General features: G+C 48.5%; 1 protein-coding gene and 1 long non-coding RNA gene across 4 annotated transcripts in view; one reads left to right on the forward strand and one right to left on the reverse strand.

The window, feature by feature from the left end:
• Window positions 1–4,798, reverse strand: part of Nup210 (nucleoporin 210) — a 94,563-nt gene extending 89,765 nt beyond the window's left edge. For all 3 annotated transcript variants that reach the window (XM_003463871.5, XM_063237950.1, XM_023562444.2), the window contains exon 1: window positions 4,478–4,798. In XM_003463871.5, the coding sequence (XP_003463919.2) occupies window positions 4,478–4,653 (176 nt within the window). In that variant the 5' untranslated portion in view covers window positions 4,654–4,798. The remainder of the gene's footprint in view (window positions 1–4,477) is intronic.
• Window positions 4,799–4,863: 65 nt separating this feature from the next.
• On the forward strand, window positions 4,864–10,947 carry LOC134473501 (uncharacterized). The gene is made up of 2 exons (XR_010043750.1): window positions 4,864–5,323; window positions 6,314–10,947. It is a non-coding gene; the product is annotated as an uncharacterized LOC134473501 (long non-coding RNA).
• Window positions 10,948–11,550: the final 603 nt, after the last annotated feature.

Here is an 11,550-nt window from a genome sequence, read left to right on the forward strand (position 1 = left end):
CAAGTATGCTCAATGCCACTGACCTGCACACCGGAGATGGCTGAGGTAGAAGATGTCTTGTTTCATGTCTGTCTATGTCAGATGGACACAAAATAAAATTTGCCACAATTTAAAATGAAAAAAATGTTAATATATTAACACCAGAAGCAAACTCTCATTTTGAGGAAGTCTAAGGCTTGAGAGTGAATTTTGAAAGACTGTGGTGTTGCTCTGCAGCAGGGCTGGATTAACATGGTGAGGCCCTGACTTGGATCCCCAGAAGCTGCCAACTGCTTCCCAAAATGAAAGAAGACTGAATTTTGCAAGAATGACTGTCATCATCATCACCACACAACGGTGCTCTGGTGGGCACTGCCTTCATGCTCACAACCCAGAAAGTGGAGCTGGGCAGAGGCCAGGCATCCAGGAACACAGGAAGGGCAGGCCAGAAAGCAACAGTGAAGTCAGAAAAAGGAGAAGTGAGAGTTGCTGCGGCTGGTGGACGACTCAGCTCATCCTCCATGCACCTGCAGGGCTGTCAGGGGCACTGAGACCAGGTCTGCAGAGCACAAGCCACTTCAGAGGCCAGCAGAGCCCCGGCAGCACAGACACCACAGAGGAAGCAGGAAGAAAACCTGGACTCCAGTCAACTCAAGTCAACAGACTTCCCAGTCTCTCTCTCCTGTGGGCCTTGGGGGGAATAAACAGGGTCTCCCATGCCTGTAGCCAGCTCCAGGCCTAAGGGCCTCAGTCCTGGCAGCCCTCAGGGGTAGGTAGAGGGGGACCTAGAAAACATGGCCTGATGTGCCAAATGCTGCCTGTCCCTCACCAAAGTCCCTGAGATCCCACATGGCCTGGTGCTACTGACTCCTGACTTTACAATGACACCCTAACTTCACGAAAGACACCTCCTCTATGCCTTTCCTACACATTCAGTGCCCCCATGCCAGGTCTCTGCACTAGTCTCTCTAGCATACCAAGCACAGCGAATGACACTTATACTTGTAATCCTAGCCACTCAGAAAACTGAAATGGGGAAGACTACAAGATCCAGGACAGCCTGAGCAATTTAAAGAGATGTGTCAAAATAAAAAGGGCTGGGGATGTAACTCAGCAGTAGAGCGCCTCTGGATTCAATCTCCAATACCATAAAAAAAAAGAAAGAAAAAGAAAAAAAGAAAAGACAACCATACTGCCTCCTGCAGCTGCTATCTCTGCATGACACACCCTCTGCCATCACACAGACATTTCCTTCATCTGAATCAGTCAGCTCCCATTCCACTGTACACTCCACAAAAGCAGAGCACTACCCACCCACCCCTCCTGTCTCATCCCAGGACCTTGAATCATGCCCAGTTCAGACTGTCAGGGCCATCTGTCTCCTCTCCTCAAGTGACTCTCCAGCACTCAGCTATGAAATTCATGTTGGCCTCCAGTGTTCATACTCCCGGGCACTAAGGCAGGACCGATGCCTACCATGTTCTTCATCTCTTCCTCCAGCTACTGGGAGCAACACCAAACAGGACGCAGGTAAGAAGAGAGACCACAGCCTATGATTCAGAGATGCTGACAGAGGGACGAAGAAGGGTTTGATCTCAGAGGGTAGAGAGGAAGAGTGGACCCCAGTGGGATGGGGGTGACTGGAATGAAAGGACCACAGGGATGGGTACAAATCCAGAGAGAGCCCAATGAATGGAAAGTACTTGAGCCAACAATTGGATTAAACTCACTTGGGTGGTTGAGCATCCACTTTGTAAAGTTATTTCAGTTTTGCAGTCAGTGTCCCCAGCCCCTGACACCTCCCTGTCCAACAGGCAGGCCCAGTCCTTCCCCTAGAGGGGGATTTCAGTGGACAGTGGATGTGCCCTCCAGGGCAGCCAAGGGCTGGGAGACAGTGCAAAAGAGCTGCAACTCCAGAGGGTCATGGGGCAGCCCTAGGGCAGACTTAACCTGAGACAGTCGTTCAGCCTCCCAGCATGAGCTGTTCCATAAACCATGGGCCACAGGACCTTGTTGAAGAAGCAACTTAAGGAAACCAAAACAGCAACTACACAGGAGGCTAAGGACTACAGTAATATTTCTTCCCTCACTTCTCCCTGTACATGGTTCCCGTACAATGTCATTCTGTACATAAAGGACACTTTGAAAAGGAGCTATGAAATATACCTTACAAATCACTCTCCAATTCAAAGTGTCTAAGAACCATGAACTGACTGCCCAAACAAGAATGGGACTAGTAGGGTGGGTTAGTCTGGAGAACTCGCCTGAAACTACTGTCCCCTGATCTAACAGGACGGTGGCCTCCGGCAGGCTCCAATTCCCTCTTGCCCTGCTCCATGATTTTGCAGGGAGCTCTTTGCTCACTGAGGTTCAGCCTTTTCCCTCTGAAATGCAGGCAGAGTAGCCTACAGACAGCATTCTCAGCTCCCCAGACCTGAAACCATCCAGCTGCTCGATGATATAAAGCAAGAAGTGGGAAAAGTAACCTTGAAGTCCTGGCTCCGGCAGGTGCTGACTTCAGGGCACTAACCTTACACTGCTTTGTTTTGTTTTGTGTTTTTCTCTTTTTCCTCTTAAATAAAAAAAAAAATTCAAAGGATAAACAAAATCCCCACCCCTTGCCCCAGGTTCTGTTGTAAGGTTTTAATTCTCTTTGTTTCTTATCTTGGAGATGTCACAGTGAACTTGTCGGATAAATGGTATATTTCCTCCTAGGTTTAGGTGATTGTAGATATACAGCTATCCACACACCAACCCTTAAAATGCCTAGAGGACAGTTTTCACAACTAAAGCATCAGACAGTACACTCAACAGAATTACTACAAATAAAATATCTTCAATGCTTGCCTCATGAGGTCCTCCTGGAAAGTGAAGGGGAAACTGCAATTAATAAATACCTCTAACAGGGCACTCAAAAGAAGCAGTCACACTCAGCCATAAGCACTAAAGATCAGACACTAAACTTCTAAGGGACTTAGCATTCGTCTGATGCATTCGAGATTGGGAATGCTTTCCCCTTCAACCTATGAAGTACATTAAAAATAAAGAAAGGGGTGTTATTTTAGAAAAAAGAACACAACTACAGATCCTCACAGCAAGTCACACACACAAATACTCCAAAGGGAGTCACTAGAAGCCAGCTGTTTTTAATAACCGGCTTCCTCTGCCTCACCCATGTATGAAGACGACAACTTCAAGGAGAGAAGAAGCACGCATTTCTCCAAAGTATGAACAACTGATCTTCCCGCACCAGTCAAGGCCCAGACAGGGACACAGCGAACTGAAAGCCCCTAGTCAGTCCAGTACCCGGAACAAGACCCTCCAAGTTTATAAAACACTAACCAGACTCAAAATGCGACTGGCCGACATGTTGTGTCCTGCTTTCAGGAGGCCGCCTTGCAAGACACAACAGGTGCAGGTGATACAACTAACAGAACACCAGCCGAGTTTCACGCTCACCTACATGTGTCACATGATGTTCAGGCTGACTCGGGCACACATGTGCGCGGCTCTGCAATGTGCTCACACCTTGCTAAGCCTCAGCCATGTAAGACGGAAACAAAGAGAGAAGCAAAAGCGTGTCCTGGAGAGGGCGGGGGTGGCAGGGAGCCACCTCCATTCATCTTTGGCTGAATGGGTGCGGCCCGGTCTGGTCTCCAGAGCTAGTATCAGAGGCTCCTTTCCACCTGCACACCCAGAGCATCCACCTTGTAGGTCAAGCCCTAGCCCAGTCATCCAGGCCGATCCCATCTGTGAGCAACCAAGGGGAACCCCACGCACTCCCTCTGCTTTCATCTGTGAAAAGGGCCCCGGGGGGTTCCTCTGGCAAAACCTTCATCAAAGGTTTTTGTCCTTCCCAAAGAGGAGGAACAGGTATGATGCATCTGCCATAGCCGCATTCCACACTTCCCAAAGCCAATGTCCACACCAGTGGGCGCCAAAGAGAAGTTCCTGTGCCTGCACAAACTCAAGACCTCTGAGCTTTCAGACTAGATATGTGCAGGCCCCTAATCATCCTCTTTCTCAAGTCTCAGACAGAAGACAACAAGACCACAAGGTCCCTGGCCCAGGCTCCGTGACCTGGAGGCCTTGTCCCTGTACAAGCCCAGGACACGGCTGCCCGATGCAGGCCTGCTTAGGCCCGCAGCAGCTCTAGATCTCCCTCCGTAGGCGCGTGTTAGGCCACGCGCGCGCCTAAACAGTCCCTTACAGAAGGCGCGCGCGCGCACACACGGTCAGAGAGCTGCAACCAGTCCCGGCGGCGCCATGCGCCCCGCGGCAACTCGCGCACACCACCAAGTCGTGCAGCTCGCAACAGTCGCGGGGGCGGGGGCCGACTGGCGGAGCCAGTCCCTGGCCTGGAGTCCCCGCCCCACCGAGGTCCGGGCCTCCAGCCAGCGCCCGCGCACCTGCCGCGCGCGCGCCCCCGTGTGCCCTCCCCACCCACCCCCCCCCGCTCCGCTCCGCGAGGGGACGTCTTGGTACCCGCTGGGCTTACCAGCGGTAGCAGCCTTCCGAGGCCTCCAGGGTGAAGTTGACGCGCGTGGCCCGCGTGAAGGGCAGCAGCACTTTGGGGATGTTGAGCTTGGCGGCCGCGGCAGGACCCAGAGCGGGCAGCGCCAGCAACGCAGAGAGCACAAGCAGCGGCGGCGGCGGCGCCTGGGCCCGCGCCATCCTCGCGGCGTCACCCGTGACCCGGCCTGCGCTCTGCCCTCCCGCCCGCGCCTCTGTCCCCGCCCGCGCCGGGGCAGCAGGTGATAGCGGGGAGGGCGGGGCAAGGCCGCCTCCTCCAACCACTTCCTGAGCTGCCGCGCGCGGGAAAGCAGGGGCCAGGCTCGTGGCGCCCCCACCCCTGGCTGGCGCGCCTGGGGGCCCGATGGGGGTGGGGCGGCGCCTGGGCCACGGTGCGTGGGTGGAGGCGGGGATGCGCCTGTGGGGGAGCAGAGAAGGCCGCGCGCGCGCCCGCGGGACGCCCTAGATCAAGCGGAGGCCAAGCCGTTGTGCTGCCTGTGTGTGTCCTGGGAGGATTTAGGGCATTGGCTGGCACTGGACGCCCCTGGGGAACCTTCTTATCTTTCCGCAGTCAGCTCTTTTCAGTGCCTCACCGTAGAGTCAGAGGCAGAGCCAGGCCTGGACGTAGCCATGAGCAAGACCATTGCAAAAGGACACACACCCGCTGGACAGCTGGCATTTGGCCAATGCATCCCTCAGCCCAGCCCATAAAACACTGAAGCCCTGCTTCTGTCCTTTGTCCTCCTCACAGCCATGCCAGGAAAATGCTAGCATCCTCAAAACGGACTAAATGGCCCCAAGATTGTTCTGTAGACCAGGCAGTGCTTGGGTGGTAAGTCGCTGATCCCTGACCTCATGTTCTCTGCGAGGTACCTTCTGTCCTCCGGAAGCCCTAAGGGAGTCACCCCAAAGGTCAGATTGAGGGCAACAGTGCTCTCAGAGCACACCGAGCTCCTAAGTGCAGCCTGACTGAATTGAGCTGCACAGAGACAAACTGAAGATCTTAGGAGTCGGCTCTAAGTGCTCTGGTTTGTAGCTGTCTTTGTCATGAATTCTCACGATGTGCTTCTCAGGGCCTCTAAACTGTTCATCTAGTTTTTCAGGGAAACTTTCAGCCTAGTGGGAAGAGGTCAGTTTAAAAAGGTGCAGGCAAGGATGCACAGACCCTGTTGGGTACAGAAGCTTGTGGGGACTTGTAGCCAGTGAGGCAAACAGAGGTGCTGCGGAACACAGGAAGGGGAAGCTAATTCTCAGTCAAGCTCAGAAAGGCAGCTTCATTGAGATGATCCCAGGACTGGCCACAGAGAAACGTTACACTTCAGAAGGCCCAGATGTGTGTAACCCCACCTCTCTGGGCCCATCGAACTTAGAGATGGAATAAAGGATTTTGGAGTGGAATAAAGGTTTTGGAGTCACCCTCACAAAAGCGTAGGGGCCCTAGAACAGGGATATATATGGTGGGAAAAATGGCCTCAGAGATCCCATAGCTGGAAGGAGTCTGTATGTCACCAGGTGCTGTACAAGGGCCCATTTTCTACAGTGTACCCTTGAGTAGATCAGAAGGCACGCTATGCCTATCCAAGCAAATACAGATGTATGGATCCTTGCCAGACAGCTAAGTAAATAGGCAGAAGAAATTCAGTGGGGTATGAGGGTCTTGGGCTTCTGGTCCACTAGGATCACAAGTCTCTGTGGCCCCATCTTTCCAAATCTTCTCATTATTGAAGAGAAATGTGTAGCCTTGTATTTCATTTGAAATATGTTGGCTGTGATGGCAGCTAATGTATTTTAAAACATACATTCTTTCGGACATTGGTGCCAGAGAAATGAGAACTAAATATTCATCTCAGTCCCTGCACATGAACCAAAACTGGAAGAAAAGAAACGTCAAGGTCTTGCAGTGGAAGATGGAGAACCTGGTGGCACACTCATACGATGGAACATGGTCCAGAAATAAAACAAACATCCAGATGTACTGGATGGAAAAACAAAGAGGTACTGCCTTGGTGTGGGTAGTTTGAGAGTCATCCAAGAGTTCTGGTCCTCAGTGTAGTGACATTTGAAAGTGCTGTGGATCTTGTCAGAGTCCTTAGATCATGGAGGTTTGACCTCAGGGATTGGAAGACCCCAGTTTCTCTGCTTCCTGACTGAAGATAGGGCTCTTCCTGACAAATGCTCCTGCCACTGCCATGTGCCATTCACCGCGAAGTCCTCACCAGAACTAACTGCAAGTACAGGGCTCCCAGGGGGAACTCAAATTTCTTCTCTTTGTAAAGTTGATTGTTACAGGATTTCACTGTAGCAATGCAAAGTTCCATCCTACATAACTGCATTCTTGAATCAGCAAAATTACAGAAAAAAAGGGACTAGATGAGTGGTTCGGGGGGGGGTGGAGTGACAGGATGGGTGGGAGGTGATGTGGGGCTGGGGTGGTGCAAGTGCCCCAAACCTTAACTGCATCGATGCCAACTCCCTGGGTTTGCAAAACTACTGGGGGAACAAAGTAAGGGTATGTGGGAGTTCTTTGTATTATTTATTACAACTTTAATATGAATCTGTATCCATCTCAAAAAAATTGAATTACACAGTTAAAAAACAAACATGCAAACAGGCCTAATGTAACACTCTCTGAGTGGACACAGCTTGCTACTACCTCAGTAGTTGTTTTGAGGTAATCAGGACATTTTCTGCAGCAGAAAACAGCAATTTAATGGGAAAATGCTTTCCGTTGCCCTTAAACATATCCCCCTCCCTGGGTCTCGATCACCGACAGACCTGATTAAGCACTGTTTCTGGGGACATTGGTAGGAGCTGCTCCCCACTTCTCTGTGTGGTGTTTCTGATTCCTGTCATTGGGACCCTTTCCCTGGGCATCAGGTCTTTGGCTGGCACACAGAGAGGCAGGAGGGGACAGGAGTGATAGTTATACCCCAGGCACAGAGTCCCTCAGGGACAGGAGAGACAATCTGAGTGAGATGGTTGTCTCTCAGATCCATTAGAAAACATTTCCTGGAATTTATTATCAGTGCCCGCCAAACTTCTGTCATTTCCTAGCACCCTAAACAAAATTTCTTTTACACTATAAGTGCCACCTGTACTGTCATTTCCTACTTGTCTTTAAAGCAAAATGTTTGCATATATTTATATAGGAAATAAACTTTGCTGCTTCTGTAAGTAAAAAAAAAAAAAATCAGTAGCAGTTGCCAAAATAGAAGTAGGCATAAAATAAATACAAGGAAATAAAGGGTTGACATCCAATTACACTGACATGACAGTTCCTACTAAAGCCTTGGCACTCAAGGCCCGTTCTCAGGGCCTCTAGTTGGAAGAGGTCCAGCACAGCTGGTGACCAAGATACCACCAAGCTGTCCTGGGCCTTTCTTTTGCACATAGATGGACCAAGATAGTCTTAAAGACAACTGACAGCCAGGCATAGTGGCATATGCCTGTAATCCCCATACTCAGGAGGCTGAAACCGAAAGTTTGCCACAAGTTCAAGGCCAGCCTGGGGTGCTGTATTTAGCATGTCCCGGGCCAACCTGTACTACATAACAAAACCTTATCTCAAAAGAAAGACAAAAATAAATGAAAAGAGACAATGGACTTTTTCCTGTGATGTGTCGTCATATTGGAGCCTATGCACTATGTTTTTGTCACAGTTTAGTAACTTTTAAAAATCATTTTTTCATTGGAGAACCTCAGTCACAAAAGCAGATAAGGTAGTATACAAAAAGCCAATGACTTTCCAGTCCTGCAGCCACAACCCAAGCCACTTCTGTTCCTTCTATAGATGGAGTTCTACCCCATTTTGTTTTGAAAGAAACCCAAAACATCCTATCATTTCATCTTATTGATTATACGTAAATAATTAACACTAATTGCTTAGTCATAAAATACCAAGAAAGAGTTCAAATTTTCAACTGTCTCAGAAATGCCCTGATTTATTTTTTTGGTTTGTGTGTTAAGAATCAGAGCTAGTGAGTTGGTGCCATGCATGGGTTGACTGGGAGCGAGCCAGATGCCAGCCTTCTCCTATGAGTCTGTGCCATTCATGGACTGTGGGGGAGGCGAACAAGAAGTCAACAAGAAGCTAAGACCTCCTGTGAGTCGGCACCTTGCACAGACTGACTTTGGGAAAGCCAGACACCAGCCTCTTCCAGTGGGCAAGCAGGAAAACAAGAAAAGCCAACATTCCTCCCCACCCACCCTGCATAGGCAACTGGCTGATGTGGAGAAACACAAGCTGTAATAATAGTTAATGAGGTAAAACACAACTTGATGCTTATAGTGTTTAGCGTTCCACTCGCTTTGCAGGCCTAAAGCCTGTGCTCTGATCATCTATTCAGAGGATAACCGTACACAGCATAGCTTCTATGGGGAATCTCTTTCTGAAAGTAGTAGCCATTGTAATTTGCTATTATCTTGTTTGGAACTCCTGTATCATTCTCACTGTTTTGTTTGGTTGGATTTTGTTCTGTTCTATCTTGTTTGATTTTGTTGTATCTGATGGCATGGGCAGCTATTTTGAAGATAGCAAGATATATATGGTAGCTATTTTGGATTTACTATCTTGTTTTGAAATCCTTATTTCATTCATTATTTTGTTTGTATTGGTTCTTTTCTGTTTCTGTTTTGTTTGATTTTATTATGTCTGAAGGTATGGGCAGCTATTTTGAAGAAACAAGAGGCATTATGATAACCAATGTTGATTTCCATTGTCTTGTTTTGAAAACCTGTGTCACTTACACTGTCTTGTTTTTTATTGATTTTATTCTGTTTTATTCTCTCTAAAATAAAATTTAAAAAAAGGGGTGTAGCACACCAGGGGTGTAGCACCAGCTAAATGGGAGGCCAAGGCCAGAAAATCACTTGAGCCCAAGAGTTTGTGGTCAATCTGGGAAACAAAGCAAAACCTGCCTCAAAAAGAATCAGGATCTGTGCTGGACATGGCACACACCTATAATCCTATCCAGAAACTGAAGTAGGAGAATTGCTTCAAGTTTAAGGCCAGTTTGGGCTACATAGTGAGGTCAAGGCTGGCTTGAATTGCATAGCAAGACCCTGACTCAAAAAAAAAAAATTAGGATCCAAGTAAGATTCACACCTTGTAATGGATGGAAATAGCTCTTTCTCCCCCTTGCAATTTATGTATTATCCCTTTGTCTGTGGAACAGGTGTTTTCCTTTCAGAACAGCCCCAAGCTCAGTCCTGCCTTCTCTGGACCTCACGCTGTAGTCCTTGCATGTAGTATCACAGTAGTGATAGTGGCTTCCTCACCGAGTACCTGGTTGCTTTGCTTGTACATGTGTGTGCATGTGTGTGTTTGGTTTGTTTTGTTTCGGTGCTGTGATCAAAGTTGGAACCTTAATATGTACATGCCAGGGAAGTACTCTGCCACTGAGCTGCATCCCTACTCTGATTCTGGAGTTTTGCCCCTGGAAACAGGGATGCCCACTGTGGGCCACCAGAATCTTCTCCGAGCAGGAAACCTCAGCTTAGTGGAAAATACAAAGGAAGAAGAAAACTGTGTTGGAATGGCTTCCGCCTTGGCAAAGTCCCTTCTAGAACCTTATCATGCTTACAGTAATGGCACCATTTAATTACAGAAATTGTTCTGCTTATCGGTGCCCAGACATGCTGACTCCCGAGGGAGCTATGTTTTGTATTTGCACTGATTCTCACTGCAGACAGTTTTCTTACATTTGCCACATTTGCATTCTGCTAGAAACTGGTGAGCGTTTGCTTTAGCCCGTGAACGCTCCGCCTGTGTCCTTCTTCCGTGAAGGTATCACTCAAGAGACAGCTGCAGAATAAGCATTGCAGCCAACTAGCAGCACCTTTGGCCTGCTTGAATTCCAGGCACACATGTGCTGCCCAGCTGCCCATTGCAGCCCTGGCTGGGCACTCAGGAGTACTGAAAGATTCCGAACTGCCCTAGCAGCTTGGCAGATCTCATAGTTCATGTTCTCAAGGATTCATTTTCATACCAAGTTAATGAGGTTCTGGGATGTGCAGACAGCTGAGAAATCATTGTTCCTCATGTCTGTGAGCATCTCAGTGGAAGAGGTTTTGAATCTACACTGGGTAAAGAGGATCTACCCTCACCAATATCATCTAATGCATCATCTAATGCATTAAAGGCCCGAATGGAACAAAGAGGTAGAAAAAGAGCAAATTCATTCTGCTGGAGGTGGGCCATCTGCATTCTGCTGCCCTGGATACCGGAACTCCTGACTCCAGGACTCCAGACACTGAGACACGTGGCCAGTCTCCTTGCCCCACCCCCAACTCTTCTGATCTGGCTGTGAGTTGCCACTGTTGGCTCAGCCTTGAACTGATGGATGCTACAACTTTCCTGCTTTTCTGCTTGCTGGTGGCAGATGGTAGGACTTGTCAGCCTCCACAGTTACATGAGCAAATTCCCATAATAAACAAGTAAATAAATACGTGCATGTGTGTGTGTGTGTGTGTGTTCTGTTCTTTTTCCCTGCAGAACCTTGACTGATACAGATCAACACAAGTCACAGTGCTCCCCTCACCAGCACTCCAGAGTCTTCTGGGTGGCTTTGGCAGGGACTGCAGACTCCTTCCTCTGGTCCCTGGGTCATGTAAGATCTCTTTGTTTCTCGCACCAGCATCCATCTCCTCTTAGCTGCATGCACCTGGGTACATCTTGCCTCTGTGACCGACCTAGCTAATTTGGCCCCTGGGATGATCATTTTTGAACACGCATCCTTTACAACACAGACATTTTTTAAAGTAACATTAGATACAATATAATAATGTCTAGGAAAATACCATTTAATTCTTTTATTGAACTTTCTATATAAAAGCGATCCAGCAAAATCTCGTTGTTACTGCTTTTGGCTTTTTGAGACAGGGCCTTGCTAGCTATCCCAGGCTGGCCTGGAACTCACAACGATCCTTCAATCTCAAACTGCAGAGTGCTGGGATTAGCCAGTAACATTTTTAAATAAAAAATTACTATAGTCAAAAGAGCTTGCAGATTAAAAACACATTGATTGTCATTTTTAAGAAATTCCACACCTAAATATTGCT

Source organism: Cavia porcellus, unplaced genomic scaffold, assembly GCF_034190915.1.
Source record: "Cavia porcellus strain 051 isolate PalLab524CR breed Dunkin Hartley unplaced genomic scaffold, mCavPor4.1 scaffold_27, whole genome shotgun sequence".
Lineage (NCBI taxonomy): Eukaryota > Metazoa > Chordata > Mammalia > Rodentia > Caviidae > Cavia > Cavia porcellus.